Raw genomic sequence first — 20,608 nt, 5'->3', positions numbered from 1 at the left:
ACTGGGGGGGTGGATTGCGACTATCTCAGGTTCTCAGTGGATCACTGAGAGGCTGAGCCAGCTGCTGTTCCATACATGTGGGTGGATCCCGACCATATGGTCAGGATCTTTTCAGGGCCTGGATCGGCTAAGTGACGCCAGCCAACAGCGGACTTTATCTTTGGCCATACTTTTTATTTAGCTAAAGTCTGCTGAGCAGGAAGTAATATGGAAGGAAGCTGTAATCGTGAATGTTGAAGTCTCTCTCCTATATTTGTAGTGTGGCAGTGGATGTGTAAAGATAAACCTGAGTCTAGACTCCATAGATTGAACATTACTTACCTAAAGACTTTGACAGATCCCAGTTGGCTCTTTGATATGCAAGCTAGCTTCATGACTGACCCATAAGGGGACATAAATTGGCATAGATCCATTTCCTTACCCCCCTGCCCAACCTTCATCCTGGTCCCCCCACCCCATTCCATTTTCTCTTTTTATGTTTGACTCCTTTTCTATTTCCTTTTCTGAACTCTTTTGCTATCCTACATTTCCAGGCATGATTCACTTATCCATTGACCTTGTCTCACTGACTCTATTGGTCTATCAGCAAGGTTAAATGAAACCTATAATAACATGACCCTGTATCATACTGCAGGGATGCATTCTCCTCATCAGTTTGCACTTCCTTAGCAGAAAAAATAGGCCACTATTCTTCCAGCATAGCTGGACTTAGTTTAATATCTTTTGAAACCTGTATTTTGATGGAATAAAAGGGCTCATTCACTTTGGCACTCAGCTGTTTTTAGAATGAAGATTTTTTTTATTTTGTGTCTATACTAGTGCTGAGCTGCATACAGGCAGCCCATATAGTTGAAGGGACATGCACAGGCTGTGTCTGATTCTGTACACCCATCCCAGCATACCTGTCAAAAGTCTGCTGTGCAGGTGAGTACGTACAGCCGATGCATGTCCATTCAGTTTTACGGACTTTTCACACGCACTTCAGTTTGTACCAGCGCTTCCACGTTGCCTAGGGTTCCGCAGTTGTATGTTGTAATCATTTTGGTTATATATGGTTTAAATTTGAATGCCTGATACATGTATCTTCTTTTCTTCTATAATTCTGCAACCAATGCAAAAAAAAAAAAAACTCCTTAAAAAAGAAAACAAGTATGAACATCATTTTAAATATTTTAATGGCAAGTCTACAAAAATAATCAAATGGACTAAGGCTCATGCAGACTTTCTGCAGCATCTGGTCCGTACCTTTTTGGTTACAGGGCTGGTCAGTGGACTTCAAACATCACTGCCCTTGTGCTCCATTGAGAACTAAGAGTTCCTGTGAATGAACAACCCAGCTGTGCAGCTTGGACCTTGCTGGTTTCAAATGTTACAGGTGTCTGGGGGGGGAAAGCACCCCCGGCTTCTGTATGTAGGGGTGGCGTTGTGCCATTGGTGGTTTCTGCAGACTGACCATTCATTCTTCTTGTTACATCTTAAATATAGGTATGACATGACTCCTGCTCAGAAATAGGGAGTTAGCTGTTAAGGCATCAAAGTGACACTAAAAGATATCCTTATGCTACAAAAAAATAATTCATATCCATCCACTTAGTGTCCCTTTTTAATCTGTTTTTGACTAATTTCTTTTGCTTTTCTGTCTCCTTGTGAGCTTCCGAACCTTGCATTTTCTCCTTTACTTCCATTTTGCCTGAGCAATGCATGTTAGTTGCAGTCATGTGCGCTGTCTTTTGCACACTACCAACACCATAGTTCATAGTGGACAGTTGGCTGTATGTGTGCCATTCAGGCTCGGTGAAGGGGGGGTATACAAGTAGGTGCCTCCGCATCTGCTGCTGAAAGTGCTGCTGGGGGATGGAGTCCATCCTGGCTCCTGCAATGGCTCAGAAAGAAGAGGGATAATCAATGTGTGCCACACATCTAAAAAATCCTAAGAAGGTGGATGGTGTGGCAACCTCAGCCTGGACGACGACCAGGCCACGTCCCCCACAATTTTCACTCTGCCCACATGGGGATCCCCATTAATAAGCTCCAGGAGGGACGGCGCTAAAGGCGTTGGAGGCGTGGCCTGGTTGCAGTCCAGGCTGAGGTGGCCACTCCATCCACCTTCTTTGGATTTCCTAGATGTGCAGCACACAGGGGTTACCCCACTTCTTTCAGCGTGTTGAATTAGCCACATGGAACCCAGTCACCCAAAGCCTGGACTTTATTTACAGTCCAGTGTCATGGACAGATAATAGGGCTATGCTTGGAGTGTATTCGCTTACAAAGTAAACTTTTTATTCTTTGTGTTTAAGCTCAACCACTCAGAGCTCAGTCTTAGCTGGGTGACCAGATATTACGTAACACCACTGGTCGGAGCAACACTTCTGCCTATAGCTCTTATAAGGTACTCAGGCGCATCCTTCCGGTTTATACCTGTGTTACCATTACATACACGCTTATCCTATATGCCATACTCTATTCACGTGGGTACCCCACAGGGGAATACCCTCACTTGTGGTTATGGCAGAGACGAAAGGGAGCCAAAGCAAAATCGCAGGTGAATATTTGCTCTGCAAAAGGCCTGCACAAAACTCAATTTCAGTTCTAAATAGACCTACAAAACTTCGCAAAACATTCCCTGTTCATGTACAGATAGAATGTGTAGTGTGTGACAACTGAGTCACTCTGGATTTTCACTTCTCCTAAAATTTTTTACTGAACTCTATCCAGTGGAGAAAGAGTTCCAAAGAAGTTGGTTGTTCTGTGGCTCATCCTGTCATCTCTCAAACATATGTCTCACTATACATATTTTTTAAAAGATTCTGCAGATTGAAAGTTTTGAGATGCTCCTAAATGTTCTCTTTATTCTTGCAGGCCTAGCCATGCAAATAGCTTTGGCTGCAATTTCATTGTGTCAAACTGCAGCTAACTGGATTAGGATAATGATCAACCAACATGACTCTGTATTCCAGGTTTTTGCTATTAAAATGCAACTGTTCTGCTTTTCTGTGTACATGCCCCAGAACATGTTATGAGCCAAATTTCCTGAATGACTTTATTCTCCATTCACATGCGAAGAATCTTTTGGTTGAAAACTTGAATGGCAGAACCTGCTCTTAAAAGGCACCTCAAACATATATGCCTTTTTAAAGAAGGCATTTGTTTAGTGAGTGACTTGACCAATTTATCAATCAGGTCACAGGTGGGAATGATTTACTTCCACAGTGAAGCGTCCCGAAACCACCTTCTTCAAAATACAAAGTACCTTTCTGCTTTAAGCAGGCTTCAGCTTATAAAATGACATTCAATCCATCCTTTTGGTGTAAGACTTGGCCCACTAAGGCTACCAAGCCTTCCCCAAAACCTCTTCACATTAAAGGTGCTTCCTAACGCCTTAAAAAACATCTGTTTTACAGTTTTTTATTTTTTTTTATTTTCTGGGTCATAGATGTCCCAGAACTGTGGGTTCGATCAGTGGTTTCAAAAGACAAAATGGAGTTCAAAACTCTACCACCTCGACACTTTCCTTGAAATCAGTCAAAAACTGCCCAAAGAGAGAGTTCTTGTGCCAGCACTGCAAAAAGACCGTTTCAGGAGTTTTACACAAACCTGTTCACAGTAGCAAAGCCCAACCGGGGTATTAGTCCTATTCTGGATTTTTAATTCTGCAATAAATTCCTTCAAAATCCAAAATTTTGCACAGATTCTACAAAGTCATTAATTGCCTCCCTGAGACAAGGGAAAAGCATGGCATTTGTGAACATCCAAGTTGCCTATCTTCATGTTCCTATTTTCCCACTTCATCAAAACTATGACAAAAATCAATTCCAATTTTCAGCCACAAATGAAAACCGAACAAAAATGTAAGGGAGGGATGTTTACCCACTAAACTTCCACCTTTTTTGGAGCTCCGCCTGACAAGCTGTATTGGTTGAGAGACGCAGGCTCCCTCTGGCTGCTGCCTGGGAGTTCTGGAACAATGCCCTGTTAACCAAATGGTGAGTTTTTTTTTCCCCTCCCAGCAAGGTAGCAGTGCTTGTCACTGTGTAAAATAACAGCCTCCTCAGACCAGTTCTCTGCCCTGTGTACTCCCATTCTCCCATTTACTTCCCCCATCCCCACTACTTGTTAGATTAGCACTCCAGGAGTATAGAGTTTGGAAATTCTAGAGAAATGCTTAAATAATGCATTACAGTTTAACTAAACCAATTAGATTTTCATCAACTAAAATGTCCTGGAGATTTTAGTTGACTAAAATACGACAAAAATGGTATTTTATTCAAGAGTATGACTAAAACAAAATCAAAATTTCATGTCGGAATTAACACTGCTAGAAATCCTTCCTTTGTCTGATGTGAATGCAGGCACAGAGTTAACGCTGTGGTTGGTATTCTGGTTTTCCTACAGAATAAAAAAAAAACTTTCTTCAAGGTGTATACCAAAAAAGTGAGAAATAAAAATAATCCCACCTAGCAGCGCTCAACTCAGAAAAGTGCACACAATATATGTGAACAAAATAAACAAACAATTAAATCAATCAATATATATAAATACATGTATTTAAATAATCACTGAAAATCCAATCCCAAAATTAATTAGTGGACAATAAATCAAGTGAAAAAAATCAGTGGGAAAAATTCCAGTGAAACACACATGGATAAATCAATGTATAACTAAAAGTCAAATAGTAGGAGAATAGTGATATGTGATGATCCAGTGAGATACCAGTGTAAGCTGAACAGAAACACCAACAAAGTGTCCGCCACCTTTGTGCTCCACTCCCCTCTGCTAGAACACTCACCCCACTTTTTGCCCTCCACTCTCATGGATAGGGCTGATAACGCTTTGGAATATGCACCACTGCACAGGATATAGGGAATAATGAATCCTTGGCGATTCTCAAGATGCCGCTCCACATAAACCATAAAAGAAAGACGAGAGCCAACTAGTGCATTAACGTATGAACTAGTTTATTCCATTTAAAATCCACTAATATGCACGTACATGGGATATAAATATGTAAAGCACATCATAATCAAGAGTGGGGATCAGGGTGCTCACCTGCTTCGGACGTGTGATGTACTAGCGTTCGGGTCCAGGACTTTCCGGTGAGACACCGCCGCTCACCCGATCAATCACCAGGCACGTCGTATGGCTACGTCCCTAACGTTTCGTAACTTACTGACTTTTTCGAAGGGGGGATTATTTTTATTTTTCACTTTTTTGGTATATTGTTTGTTTTTAAGCAGCAGCACAATCATTGAAATATTTTTTTTCTGATGCAGGATCAGCTCATTAGCGCTGCTAAATATAATTTTCTTCAAGGTGTTATCTCACATTAGGCCCTCTTACAGCACCCTAGAGGAGCTCTCATGCGATGTGGCCATTTTGGTCGCTATCTGATCTGTTAGAGGTGTTTCTGAGCTGGCCGCTCTTTCCTTTTTAAAGAGCTTGTCCTAATTCTTTACAATGACAAGGTTGTCTTCTGCCAAAGGCCAATCTTTTCCTCTGAAAGTGGTCTCAGCATTCCACCCTAATGAGGACATTGTCCTCCCATTCTTATGCCATGCTCCCAGGCAGCCTATGGAGATCTCTCTACATTTCCTGCACAGAGCCATTAAAATATACTTCCAAGGCTACTTTTCAGACAAAGATAATCCCCTCTTTGTTCTGTTCTCTGGACCTCTGGACCTCACAAAGGAAGGCCATCCTCCTTCAAAGTTCACCATTTACGATGAATACATAATCTGATTACATGCCCATGTTACCAGATCAGTGGGTGTTTCCTGTGCATTTCAGCACCAAACCTTGGTAGCCCAATTGTATAAGACTGCCACCTGGTCTTCTGTTTATACTTTTTCGAGGTGTGTATGTTTTTTTGTTTTGTTGGGAGTTCAACATTAAAATGAATTATTAAAAATTTATGTTGAGAAAGTTTGAAAAAAATATGTAGTTTTTGGAATGCGTTCTTAGCTGGGCAAAATGGTGAGTTTTGCATAAAGCACTGTTTTGACTTTAGAGCATCAACTAATAAGTGTTGAAGTACTCATCATGTTGAAAAGTCCAGTCAGCAGTGGTCCCCTTTTCCTCTTTTGTGCATTGTAAGGCATGATCCCTTTACCCCACATATGTCAAACACAAGGCCTGTAGGCCGAATCCGACCCTCCAGTCCATTTCATGTGGCCCTCACACCTCTCCTGCAGCTTCTTCCCAGCAGCAGCACAAGGTAAGGGGAGTGGACTGGGATGTAAGGGAGGGTGGATGATGACTCACGATGTCAGTGGGGGGTGGGCTTTTGACATCTGATGTAAGGGGGGAGGGTGAGGTGCCCTGGACTATGAGAATAATACAATTTTATATGCCAGTTGAAAAGAAAGGTCCCACTCCATGGGTATTATCCACAAGACAATTTTGGAGACTATTCAGACAGAATACCATGGCAGAACCATGTTCGGTCTGAGCAGTCTAATTAAAGTTTCTTGTGGACTAGTGATGTGAAACCCTCCTTTTCAGACTTGCATTGTCTGCTCCAGTAGTGCGAGTGGGTTCCATGCCAGTCTGCATTTGCCTTTCACAGCTTAAGTGTTACTAAACCCACAACAGTAAAATCTATCTGTATATGCAGTAAAGCATGCTTGGTATACTCACTGTAGAACCTAAGGGGTAATCCTGTGCATTTTGTAAAAAGGCTGTTTGATCCTGTCTTCTCTGATGCACTCCTCCTTCCACTGGCTCTAATATTTGTCCTGATATTTACAGAGCTAAGGGACAAGCTGCACATGCTCAGTTTGGAGTGTATTGCTAGAGAGTTTTTTTCTTTTTGGGAGATTGCATGTGATCAGCACAGGGCCAATTAGCACTGTCCAAACAGAGGGTCAGGGGTCCTGCATCCTCATAGGTCAGTCAGAGCAAAATGAAAACTCCTGCTATAAGTTTTACCCAGACACTAAAAGAAGGCACTAGACTGTTATATACTGCTGATAAGAAAAGGTATTTAGCAGTTTTATATTTACTAAAATAATTGCATTTCAATGTTCTGTGTACTGTTTGAGACCAGATATAGTGAATGCAGAGTCCTGGGCTTAGTAACGCTTAGAGTGTTACTAAAACCAGTAATAATTAAACGCAGAGGAAATTTAGGATTAATATCATCAAGAGCAGATACATTTATATAGTCTTGCAGATCCGACCGGCCCTTTGAGGGCAACCGTAACACTGATATGGCTGAGTTTGACACCCCTGCTTTACCCCATCTATGCTGCATCCAAACTACATATGATTTGTGAATGATAGCCCTGTTGATGATTTGCGGTGAAGCACAGGCACTTGTCTTTCTTAGGGACAGATCTGCTTATAGTGTACTCTAATGGTTGTCATTAACTTAAAAACGTTAATAGTATACACTGTGCAATAGTTAATTGCTTTATTTTTGTTCTTTTTTTTTTTTTTTTTTAAGGTATGGAATCTATGAGCGCTGCAGAGAGCTCGTGGAAGCAGGCTATGATGTGCGACAGCCTGACAAAGAGAATGTTACTCTGCTTCACTGGGCTGCCATCAATAATAGGATAGATCTGGTGAAGTAAGTATCACATCCTTGTTACTATCTCACAGCTAGAAAAGTCATGTCCACACTGAACATGGTCTGTCTGCAGACTGTATGGCGACAGCTATGAAGACTTCGGACGTCTCTGTAGAATCTGCGATAAGCTATTTACAGGCAGCAAAGCTTGGAACCTGATTCACTGTAACGGGCAGTTTAGTCAAAATTTTTTCATATCTAGGATTTTAATGCATTCAATCCTGAGATTAATTGTATGCCCCTGGTTATGTCATTAAAAGTGATTAGTGGCGTTCACAGAGGAGAACAGCTGCAGCAACCAAATTATATTAATGAGATGAAGCAGCCCGTTTGCAGCAAATCCACTCAAGTCAAATATATTATATTGCACTGTCTTTTAAACTGTATATATTTCCATTCATTTAACTAGATTTTTGCTGTACTTTGGTTGGCTGGAGCCTAATGCATCCTTCAGAGCTGGGAGTGTTAAGGTGACCATACACTATGCCGTCTAATTGTACAATCTCTTTTAGCTCTACCTACAACAATGTAGTACAAGTGCCGAATTGATTTGAAATAAATTGAATAGATTGGTTAGGCGTGCTCTCAGGGCCGATCCTAGGGTAACAGACGCCTGGGTGCAGAAATATTTATGGCGCCCCCTGTGTGGGCGTGGTCATCTTACTAACTCCTCCCCTTTCCTAATGGGACCTGGAGGGGGGTTTATCTTACATAGACTTTAAAATGCACACAGAGATGACCTCTGTTCGAGAGACCCCCCTCCAGGTCCCATGATACAACCCCATTGTAGTCTCTAATGGGGCCTGGTGGAGGCTCTTTCTAACAGACTCTCTAACAGAGGCCCTCTCTGTGTTCCTTGGAGAGACCCACTCTTCTTACTTATCAAATGCACTCCGCCTGTGAGAGGAGGAGCTGTACAGAGAAAGCAGGCGGCTGCAGTAGAGAGCAAAGCCATTGCTTCCTCTGTATGGCTCCTCCTCTCCAGGGCTGGTGCAAGGATTTTTGGCCCCTAGGCAAAATAAAAATTGCCGCAGTCCCCCCCCCCCCCCCCCCCCCCCCATATGCTCGTGAATGTGCGGTACAATGCGAATTATTAGTACACATACACTCCCATAAGCCTAAAACGTTTTACTATGCATTAAACTTCAGTCTAAGTTACAGTCAGAGCATGTAATGTAGTACACTACACATACACTTCCATAATGGTAATGTGACATCACCGTCATGTTTTGGAAGTGTATGTGTAGTGTACATTACATGGTCTGACTGTAACTTATCAAACCCAGTGATCACACTGTAATCAGCCCATACACAGGCAGGCACTTTAATTCATCTGTCAGTGTGGGACTGAGATATGTCCCCTGGTAAAGTCTGCCTCCCTCCCAGGCTCTGCTAATCAGTGTCACAAACTGCCAGCACACACTAAAACTTCAGCAGGCTCAGGCTGTGGGATCGCATGGCCGAGTCACACTCACACACATGCCATGAGACTTCTTCCTCCACAGCTCCGCATGGGAAAAAGGGGCTGGAATGGAACTCTCTGAGCAGCCCCCAGCCTGCTTGCAGTAACAGACTGAGAGGAAGATTGTAAGGAGAGGCAGCTTTACACTACACTCAGCGATCCATCCGATCAATGTTTACACCTCCCACCTCACCTGATCATCTGTCATTGTCATGTGCTTGCCTTTTTAAAGCTGGAACTCTCACCTGGCATCTCCCTCTGTCCTGTCTTCCTCCCCCACTGTCGCCCCTTCCCTCAGCTCACAACTACAAACATAGGCGTGCGCAGCCTATGGCATTAGGGTGTGCACCTCAAACCAAAGCTCAAACACGCACAGTGTATACACACACAGTATGTACACACACACACACACAGTACACAAACACACAGTATATACACAAACACACAGTATACACACACACACACACACACAGTACACAAACACACAGTATATACACAAACACACAGTATACACACACACACACACACACAGTACACAAACACACAGTATATACACAAACACACAGTATACACACACACACACACAGTATACACACACACAGTATACACACACACACACACACAGTATACACACACAGTATACACACAGTATACACACACACACAGTATATACACACACACACACACACTATACACACAGTATATATACACACACACACACACATATACACACACACACAGTATACACACAGTATACATACATACACACACACAGTATACACACACACAGTATACACACGCACACACACACAGTATACACACGCACACCAGCACTTTCCATCTAAATATCAGCCTGCCTGATTTAACACACTGCTGCTGCCCCCATTTCCTGGCATGCTGGTACTTGTAGTGCTCCAGCAGTTCACAGACATTGCATGTGGTAATGCAGAAGAGAGGCAGGTAAGGAGTAGGGAGGTGCAGTAGAGATTGGAGGAGAAGGTTAGAGCATATCCTCCCTCCAGAAGCAGTGCACTGCTACTCACGCAGAAAAAACAACAGACTCAGAGACAGGAAAAGAAAACACAGCCCTCCCCCCCCCCCCCCTCCTCAGCAGGGAAAGCACTGACAAGAATACATTTAGTTTATTTTCCCCAACTCACCTTCTTCTATAAAGGCTGCAGCCCGTCCCACACTGCAGGCTGTGTACTCTCCTCTCTTCTCCAGGTCGGCATCTCCTGCTGAGATATCAAACAAGGCGCGCTGGAGAAGGGGGCGTGTCCAATGTGTTCCCATTGGCTGAGGAGGCAGCAGAGAGGCGGAGCAGCTATAACCAATGTATTTTTTTCAGTGAAAGGATGTCCGTAACTGACATTTCAGGGAGTCTCAGAGACAGTGAGACTTGACTGAAAAGTCAGTGGTGGTGCGACCGACCCGGCAAGGAAGCACGCCTATGACTACAAAGGATATCATATAGCAGCTCCGAGGCTGCAGTGAGAGACTTGCAGCCGGGAGAGGATAGTGCGCCCCGCACCTTGCGGCGCCTGGGCGCACTGCACCCGAAGCACCCGCCTCGGATCGGCCCTGCGTGCTCTTCTGGTGCACAATTTTTGATAGATCTAAAGAAATTGTACAATCAGATTTTATAGTGCATGAGCAGCTTAAGGGGGATTTTTCTACATAAAACACTGATACAGGGTTATATATAGTTTTTTAGTGGAGTGCTTATTTATTTATTTTTTTTGTGGTGGAACTGCATTTGTTCTTTAAAATTCTAAAAAGTAAAGTACAGTTTTTTAATCTATGATTTCATTAAAAAAAACTATGATTTCATAATAAAAAAAAAAACTAGGTGATTTCTGCTGTTAAAGCGATTTTCTTATGGGATGACAATGTTCTATCCCTGTCTACCAGTAGTGCTCTCACTCGGTTACTTGCATTTCCAATGGAGACTATAAGTGGCTGTCCTGACATTCATTGAACAGGTGTGTTTGACCTTTGTCTCTATCAGGAAGCCCACCCTGAGTCATGACGTTCAGATCTTTAATAAAGCACCTTCTACTTTATAGCCCCCTGCTGTGAATGACCTTATCTAATGTACTTGTTGTCTTTGTATACTTTTTTTTTTTTTAACTCCCCCCTCTCAGATGTGTATAAATGTTTTCTATTTTGTATTTAAATTATTAGCAAAGGTTTAAAGCAAAATTTTCGGGCAAAAAACATTTTTTTTCATGCAGTGGGGCTGTGCCTGTACTGCATGGGTTAACGTCTCGTTTTGTCCAGGGGAGAGGAGAACTCCTTATACTTGACTGTTCCTCCGCTCTACTGGCAGAGTGCTCCTCCATGATCCAATAGTGGACTGTTCCTGGCAACACAACCAGAGGATGTCAATGGGCTTGATGACATCCGGATCACTAGAGCGTGGGGGTGAAGGAACTGCAAGGACCGGTCATGTGCGGGGAGAATCAGCTAAATATATCTTCCCTTATCTCTCTCCTTGACAGAAACGCACAATTGACCTTTGCAGTGCGGGCACAGCCCTACTGCAAGGAGTTTTTGTTGGCCTAGCATTTAACCTTAAAGCATAACTAAAGTCAAAGCTTTACCCTCTCCATTTACCCTGGTAACTGTTATACCTGAATGGGAAAGAGAATCCTAAATTTTAAAGTGGAAGTAAAGCTTAATACTTAAAGGAGTTGTAAAAGGCAGAAGGTTTTTTATCTTAATGCATTCTATGCATTGTGATAAAAAGCCTTCTGTGTGCAGCAGCCTCCCCAGCTCCCCCTAATACTTTGAGCCCCATCTCTATCCAGCAATGTCCATGAGTCCCTCGGCCATCCAGGACTACTTCTGAAGATTCCAGAAAAACATTTAAAAGATTCTAGGATTTCAGTGCTTTCTTCTTTTGGTACAAACACAATGCCAAACCACAAAGCGGGAGTCCAAAGTGCCCTTTATTGTTTATAATTACTACTTACTTTTGAATTGTTATAATTCCAATCCAAAAGGAGTATTTGCACCAGATCAAATATACAGTAGATCCATTTAGGTATAGTTTCTTTTGAGCCACCCAAGCCCTGATGGAGTTTTGATGTCCCCAAAACATTGATGGTTTTTATTTGACAGCGTTTTGAACAGTTGAAGTCCCTTCTGGATTATTTGACATTGTGGTTTAGTGCCCAATTGTATGTGTATACTTCAAGCTACAGTGTTGTGCAAAAGTTTTAGCCAGGTGTGAAGAAATGCTGTAAAGTAAGAATTATTTCTCTTACGTCCTCCGACAGTCGCCGCCCACTCAAGTCTTCACCAATGGGTATTGACCTTTGCTCCGCAGGAGTAGCTAGGCACAAGATTTGTTAATAACAAAAGCTTTTAGCATAGACACACCCCTAGGGGCTGTCCCCTTAGTCAATACCTCCCTGCACCAGCATTCCCAACTCAGTTTGATCTTGCCTAGCTTAGGAGTAGCAGGCTTTCCTGTGCTGGGGCTTCAGTCTCAGCCTTCTGCCCTTTTTTTTTTTTTCTTTTATTTCAAGTATTTTTTCTTTTCTTTACTAGCTGTTATTTTGTCAGCTTTAGTTTAGGGATCTTCGGATGAAGATGATCATGCGGAGCTGGGTCTCGGACTGGCCGCCCTGGATCCCAGGGCTGAGGGCCAGATGGATCCCCAGCCTGCCATCGAGCGTTCAGCTACGGTTCGCCCTGGCGCCATGAACGACCCATCCCTGTTCGCTGCAGGGATGCTGCCTGTGAGGTGGCTACCTCACTGGACGACATTCTGCGGTCTCGTGCTGCAGTCCACTGCGTCCTGGTTGCGGCACTCCCTGTCATCCTGATAGCGGTTTGTCGCTGGAGACGGCTCCCCACGCCATCCGGTACAGTAAGCGCCTTCTGTGTGGGGACCATCTGTGTGGGTGTCAGTCTGTGGCTGTGTGTACCCCCATGTCTGTGTATAATGCGGGCTCCCTGTCAGATCCCTGTGTGGATTGCCCTCCCGCTCTGCTGTGAATTCTGTGGGGCAGATTGGATGCAGACATGCTTGAGAGGCGGCTGCTGTTGCGGCCCGCCATTTTTTTGCAGAAAATGCTATGATCGGCCCTGTCCCTATACAGCGCTGTGTTTTGGCGCCACTCGCCGCCATTTTGGCGGGCCACGCTCGTTCGAGCACATGTCAGCGCCATTTTCTGGTAGCCTCGATCCCTCAGCCGAGCGGCCATTTTTGCGGAGCCTTCATAGGCTATATAAGTCAGCCGGTTATTGCATCACTTCCTCTTTCTCTGGGACTGTGATCGGTGGCAGCAGCCTGTTTGTGCTCTCTCCAGGTTTTTCCTTCATTGTCCTGTCATTCCTTGCTCCGTGTTCTCTATCCCTGCGGGGTCGGTGCATACAGTAGTGTACGGTGGGCTACGCTCGCCGTGGTGTTAAAGGGCCAGTACCCTTTTTTTCCTTTCATTGCTGTGGGCATGGATTCTCAGGATAGCAAGTTTCCCCCCGCCCTGGTGGGGGACCAGGGGGCTGCTGCACCCCCCGAGGGGGCTGATCTGGCCACGGTAGTGGCGTCATTGGTTTCTCAGGTGCATATGCTGATGGCTGAACGATCCGCAAAAAGGGCCAGGTTATCCATTTCCTCTGATTCAGAGGGCGATGTGGCTGGCGTGCCCTTCTCAGGGTCTCGCTCATCTCTGGACCTCATGGGGTCTGAGGGGGAGGCGGAGGTGGAAGGGGTTGATGTTTCTCCCCCTGGCTCACCCGAAGAGCTTGCACTCATGGATGAGCTGATTGCCTCCATTAAGGATACTTTGCACTTGGAGGATGAGCCCACTCCTCCTGCTAGGGTGTCCTCCTTTGGGACGCAAAGGACCCGCAAATCAGCGCAGGTTTTTCCCTGCCCTGCTGAATTTCATCATACTGTTAATGAGCAGTGGCGCAATTTAAAGAAGCCCTTTACAGTGCCGAATGAGTTTAAACTGCTTTATCCATTTGCGCCATCCACCGACGAGCGTTGGTGTGTGGCGCCTCAGGTGGATCACGCGGTAGCCGTTTTAAACAAAGCTACTGCGGTTCCCTCTGAGGATACCCCAGTTTTCCGGGACCCTACGGACAGGAGGTTGGAGTCTCTTGCCCGTCATGCCTATGTGGTTGCTGGTTCTATGCTAAAACCTATTTTTGCTTCGGTTATGGCGGCCCAGGCAGTTGCCGATTGGACGAAGGTGCTCAGGCGCACCCTGGTGGCTGATTCGGCTCCGCCTACCACATTGGCTATGGTGGATCAAATCCATCAAGGCGTCATGTACTTGTGTGATGCGGACTTGAATTTAGCTCCTTTGGCTGCACGCCTGTCTAGTGTGGCAGTGCTCAACCATCGCCTGATATGGCTGAAAAGTTGGTCGGTAGACCAATCTTCTCGCAAGACGTTGGCGGATTTTCCCTACGTGGGATCTCGCCTTTTTGGCGAGGCTTTGGATACTCTGATTAAGGGAGTTACGGGGGGCAAGAGTACTCTCTTACCCCAGAATCCCAAGCACAAATCTTTCCGTGGCAAACGGAATTCCTAGTTAAGGCCCTCCCAGGGGTCCTTTCGTGCCTTTCGGTCACAATCCAAGGGCCAAGGCCCCCAGAAGAAGCCGTGGGCGGGTAAGCAAAAATCCGGCCAGTCCGGTTCGACAACCCACGCCAGTTCCGCCTGAAGGGGCGCCCTCACCCGTTTCTGGGGTGGGGGGACGTCTGCGCGGTTTCCTCCAACCTTGGCTGATCCGCATTCAGGACAGATGGGTTCAGGAAATTGTTCGATCTGGTTACAAGATCGAATTTCTCGGCCGGCGGGCAGATTTTTTTCCCTCAAATCTTCAGCTGTCTCCGGAGCGTTTGCAGGATCCGCACCTGGCGGTGCGGGACCTGCGGGCCCAAGGAGTGGTGGTTCCGGTGCCTCATCGGGACAGATTTCGGGGGTTTTACTCCAATCTGTTCACTGTGCCCAGAAAGGAGGGCAAGGTGCGTCCGATTCTGGATTTGAAAGCTCTGAACCGCTTTGTGCGGGTTCGCAAGTTCCGCATGGAATCCCTGCGCTCAGTGGTGGCTGCCCTGAGTCCGGGGGAGTTCATGGCCTCCCATCGATCTGAAGGATGCGTACCTACACATCCCCATCTTCGAGGGTCATCAACGGTACCTTCGATTCGCCATTGCGGAGGATCACTACCAATTCGTGGCGTTACCTTTCGGTCTCGCTTCGGCTCCGCAGGTTTTTCCCAAGGTGCTTGCGCCGGTCCTGGCCCTGTTGCGGGCACAGGGCATTGCGGTCTTGGGGTATCTGGACGATCTCATAAGGTCAAATGCCAGCCGGAGCCTGATGACCGACCTGTCCACCACGGTGCAAACGCTGCAAGAGTTCGGTTGGACCATAAACATGCCGAAGTCGACTCTGTGTCATTCGGTTCGCCTTCCCTATTTGGGGATGGTTCTGGACTCTGTTCAGGCGAAGATTTTCTTACCAGAGGACAAACTCCGGACGCTTCAGGACGAGGTCAGGGCCCTCAGGGACAACCAAAGCTCGTCCCTCCGGACATGCATGAGATGTCTGGGGTTGATGGTCTCAGCCTTCGAGGCGATTCCCTTTGCCCAGTTTCACACGCGGGGTCTCCAGGCGGAGATTCTGGCCAAGTAGGACAGGCGTCCGCAGTCTTTGGATCTGCGGATCTCGTTGAGTCACCGCACCAGAAGGAGTCTTCTGTGGTGGCTCCAGTCCCCGACGGTGTCGGGGGCAAGTCTTTCCCTCCGTTGTTGTGGACGGTAGTCACCACGGATGCCAGCCTGTTGGGCTGGGGTGGTGTCCTGGGCGTTCTGTCCGCCCAGGGGACTTGGTCGGAGGAGGAGTCCTCCCTTCCGATCAACGTTCTGGAATTGCGAGCGATAAAGCTTTGCCTTCGGCATTGGTCGGAACGGCTTCAGAGCCGTCCAGTTCGGGTTCAGACGGACAATGCCACCGCGGTGGCCTACATCAACCATCAAGGGGGCACCAGGAGTGCCCGAGCGGCTCGGGAAGTGACCGAAATTCTGTCTTGGGCCGAGACGCACGTTCCGGCGATAACGGCAGTTCACATTCCGGGGGTGGAGAACTGGCAGGCGGATTATCTGAGTCGCCAGACCCTGGACCAGGGAGAATGGTCCCTTCACCCGGATGTCTTCCAGATGTTGTGCGCGAAGTGGGGTTCCCCAGATGTGGACCTGTTCGCATCTCGTCTAAACAACAAGGTGGAAAGGTTCGTGGCAAGGACGCGCGACCCTCAGTATCGTCTCATGTATGCCTTCCCACCGATCCAGCTGCTGTCCAGGCTCCTTCGCAGGTTAGCCTCGGAACCGCACACGGTGATTCTGGTGGCACCGGACTGGCCTCGCCGGTCTTGGTACGCAGACCTCGTCAATCTGGCAGTCGACTCTCCGTGGCGCCTGCCGCTTCGAGAAAACCTTCTGTCTCAAGGGCCGATATTCCATCCTGCTTTACAGTCGCTGGCTTTAACGGCCTGGCTGTTGAAAGCCAGGTCCTGAAGGACAGGGGTCTCTCCCCTGAGGTCATTCCCACTTTGATCAAGGCTAGAAAAGCCTCTTCGGGAAAGATTTACTACCGTACTTGGAAAGCCTACTTTGCCTGGTGTGAGTCCAGGGGGTTTTCCCCTCGCTCATACTCGGTGTCGAGAGTGTTGGCTTTCCTCCAAACTGGAGTGGACCAGCGTTTGGCGCTGGCCACGATTAAGGGCCAGATTTCTGCGCTGGCCGTTCTTTTTCAGCGCCCTGTGGCGTCAAACTTGTTGATCCGCACCTTTGTTCAAGGGGTGCGCCATTTGGCCCCTCCTCGGAGGGAGCCTTTGCCTCCGTGGGACTTGAACCTGGTTCTGTCCGCGTTGCAACATGCTCCTTTTGAAAAGATCAGGGAGATCTCGTTGCCTCTGTTGTCCAAAAAGGTGGTCTTTTTGGTGGTGATCACTTCGGCTCACAGGGTGTCGGAGCTAGCCGCTTTGTCCTGCAGCTCTCCCTACTTGGTGGTTCACAAGGATAAGGTGGTCCTGCGACCTAACCCGTCTTTTCTGCCGAAAGTGATCTCGGATTTTCACCTTAATGAAGAAATTGTCTTGCCTTCGCTCTGCGCGAAGCCGAAGCATCCTAAGGAGGTTGCCTTACATTCCTTGGATGTTGTCCGGGCGATCAGGGTTTACCTGTCGTCCACTAAGCCTTTTCGCAAGTCTGATTCCCTCTTTGTCCTTCCTGAGGGACCTCGGAAGGGCATGGCGGCGTCGGCTGCGACTATCGCCAAATGGATTAGACAAACCATTGTGCAGGCCTATGCCTTGAGGGGGAGGGTTCCTCCCTTCCCTGTGAAAGCGCACTCTACCAGGTCTTTGAGTACGTCTTGGGCTTTCCAGCATCAAGCTTCAGTGGCCCAGGTGTGTAAGGCGGCGACTTGGTCGTCCGTTCACACCTTCTCCAAGTTCTATAAGGTGGATGTTCAGGCATCGGCCGATGCCTCCTTTGGCCGTAAAGTTCTCAGTGCGGCAGTGCCTTAGGAACCCTTGGTTTTTGGGTCCTTGGCTGTTGGGGTGTTTTACCCCTGGGTTACTTGTTTTTCCAGGGTTGTTGCTCCTGTTGAGCACGTTTTCCTGTTGCCCAGTTGGTTCTCTTACTGTGTGTAAGGTTCCTTTCTCTGATGTGGGTACTGCGTTGCTTTTTCTGCGGCTGCGTCTCCCACCCCTCAGGTCTACACTGCTTTGGGACATCCCATTGGTGAAGACTTGTGAGTGGGCGGCGACTGTCGGAGGACGTAAGAGAAAACTGAATTTTTGTAAAATCTTACCGTAAAATTCCTTTCTCTGAGTCCTCCGACAGTCGCCGCCCCCCGCCCCTCTTTTGGGGTTTTTGTGTACTCTTACTGCTATGCTACCAAACTGAGTTGGGAATGCTGGTGCAGGGAGGTATTGACTAAGGGGACAGCCCCTAGGGGTGTGTCTATGCTAAAAGCTTTTGTTATTAACAAATCTTGTGCCTAGCCACTCCTGCGGAGCAAAGGTCAATACCCATTGGTGAAGACTTGTGAGTGGGCGGCGACTGTCGGAGGACTCAGAGAAAGGAACTTTACGGTAAGATTTTACAAAAATTCTGTATATATATATATATATATATATATATATATATATATATATATATATATATATATATATATATATATATATATATATATATATATATATATATATATATATATATATATATATTATACTTTTTTTTTTTTTTTTATTGGTGATGTTTATCAAGTTACAAAATGCAAAGTAAACAAAAACAGAAGAAAAATCAATATTTGGTGTGACTACCTATTTGATTTCAAACGAACATCAATTCTTACCATTGCACAAATTCGGGCAACGTTGAGGATTGTAGATGCAGTGGTCGGCCAAGTAAACTTAATACCAAAGATGAAAGACACATCGTGCTTACTTCCCTTCGACATTGCAAAATGTCCAGCAGTGCCATCAGCACATAACTGGCGGAAAACGGTGGGACACCATACACCCATCTACTCCATCTACTGTCCGAAGTCTGACCAGAAGTGGTCTTCATGGAACAATTGAGGCCAAAAAGACCATACCTGTGACGTGGAAACAAGGCTAAGCGACTCAACTATGCACAATAACATAGGAACTGGGGTTCAGAAAAATGTCAGAAGGTGCTCTGGACTAATGAGTCAAAATAAATAATAGTCAAAAAATATTTGGCAATAGCAGGATGCAGTTTGTTAGCTGAAGGGCTGGAGAGTGGTACAACAATGAATGTTTGCAGGCAACATTGAAACATGGTGGAGGTTCCTTGCAAGTTCGGGGTTACATTTCTGCAAATGGAGTTGAAGATTTGGTCTGGATCAATGGTGTCCTCAATGCTGAGAAATACAGGCAGATACTTATCCATTATGCCATGCCATTAGGGAGGCATGTGATTGGCTCCAAATTTATTTTACAGCAGGACGACCCCAAACATACAGCCAATGTCAATAAGAACTAGCTTTAGCATAAAGAAGAACAAGGAGTCCGGGAAGTGAAGGTTTTTGGCCCCCACAGAGCTCTGATCCCAACATTGAGTCTGTCTGGGATTACATGAAGTGACAGAAGGGTATGAGGCAGCCTATATCCACAGAAAATCTGTGCTTACTTCTCCAAGATGTTTGGAACAACCTACCTGCTGAGTTCCTTCAAAAACTGTGTGCAAGAATTATAATTCTTAGAAGAATTGATGCTGTTTTGGAGGTAAAGGGAGGTCACATCAAACATTGATTGATTTTGGTTTTCTCTTCTGTTCATTTACTTAACATTTTGTTAATTGATAAAAATAAACCATGAATGCTATTACAGTATTTCTGAAACCATTTGTAATACACAGCATTTTTTCACACCTGCCTAAAACTTTTGCACAGTACTGTACCTCTGTAAATATCAGTGGCCTGGCTTTTTTGACATAGTAACTTTGGTTCTTGCTGACTACTGCTGGATTCACATCAATGCTTTTTTTTTTTTTTTTTTTTTTTTTTTTTTTTATTTACTCCCTGGTTTGTTTTTCCTTTTGAAAACGATCCTTATTAGCCTTTGTTGCAATGCACATTTTATTGTATGTCAAAGCATGGGTGCTTATGCCTTTCCACTTATTTCAATGGAAAATTATTAAATAAAAAAAAAAAGGTACTTCAAAATATTTGATTGGCTCCTGGTTTTAGTCCAACCAAGTGCATATGTTTCCTGTGTAATTATTTTATATTGTACTTTGTTCTATTGATTTTGGTTCTTTGTCCTGGAATCATTCTTTGTGTATTCACATAAAATGGCAAATCATTTTTGTGTTATGTCTGAAGATCATTTTTGTGTGTTTTTGCTCATAGGTTCTACATATCGAAAGGTGCTATAGTAGACCAACTCGGTGGGGATTTAAATTCTACTCCTCTGCACTGGGCAACAAGGTAACTTTATAGCTTGTGGAAATGAACAGAATCTTTCATTCTCTTGCAGATCTAAAAATCATTTGCTCAAAGCATTTAATGTGCCAGGTTAAACTCTGTTTTGCTGAATGGATAGAATGTGCTTCACAAATACATGGAAAAAAAAACTTGTTTTCTGAAATCGTCAGTGAGGTGTTGAAAGTGCCCTACACACAATGGTGTGAAATGCAATGTCACTGGCAGCTCTATTTTTAGCGTGTGCTTCATGCATTACCTACTTCATGCAATGTGTGAACAAGCACTCAAAAGGATATTAAAAAGACTCTCGGACCGTTTCCAATGGTGTTCACGCTATTTAATAACTATGTTTTAATCCTTTCACTGCCCAAAGCTTTTTTCTGCATACTTTAGGCCTGAAGATCACTTAAAACCCCCAAAAAAATATTTTATAAAAGCAGAGACCCTGTAGAATCAAATGGGGACAGTTGCAATTTTTTTTTTTTTTTTTATATCCCACAATAATTGTGCTACTGTTTTATCAAATTAGAATTTTTAGTAAAAACAAATTCATTTTATTGCAAACAGATGCAATATATAATAGCCTAATTTTTGTAAAATA

The 20,608-nt window shown here is 45.3% G+C and overlaps 1 protein-coding gene across 1 annotated transcript in view; it reads left to right on the top strand.

The window, feature by feature from the left end:
* The window catches only part of ZDHHC17 (zDHHC palmitoyltransferase 17), a 109,353-nt gene that overhangs the window by 27,613 nt on the left and 61,132 nt on the right, over positions 1-20,608 (top strand). Inside the window, exons 3-4 of the mRNA XM_082257120.1 lie at positions 7,442-7,564; positions 19,933-20,010. Of these exons, the coding sequence (XP_082113246.1) occupies positions 7,442-7,564; positions 19,933-20,010 (201 nt within the window). The remainder of the gene's footprint in view (positions 1-7,441; positions 7,565-19,932; positions 20,011-20,608) is intronic.

This window comes from Pelophylax lessonae (genome assembly GCF_965119305.1).
Source record: "Pelophylax lessonae genome assembly, chromosome: 4".
In the NCBI taxonomy this organism is placed as follows: Eukaryota; Metazoa; Chordata; class Amphibia; order Anura; family Ranidae; genus Pelophylax; species Pelophylax lessonae.
This window is presented reverse-complemented; position numbering and strand designations above follow the sequence as displayed.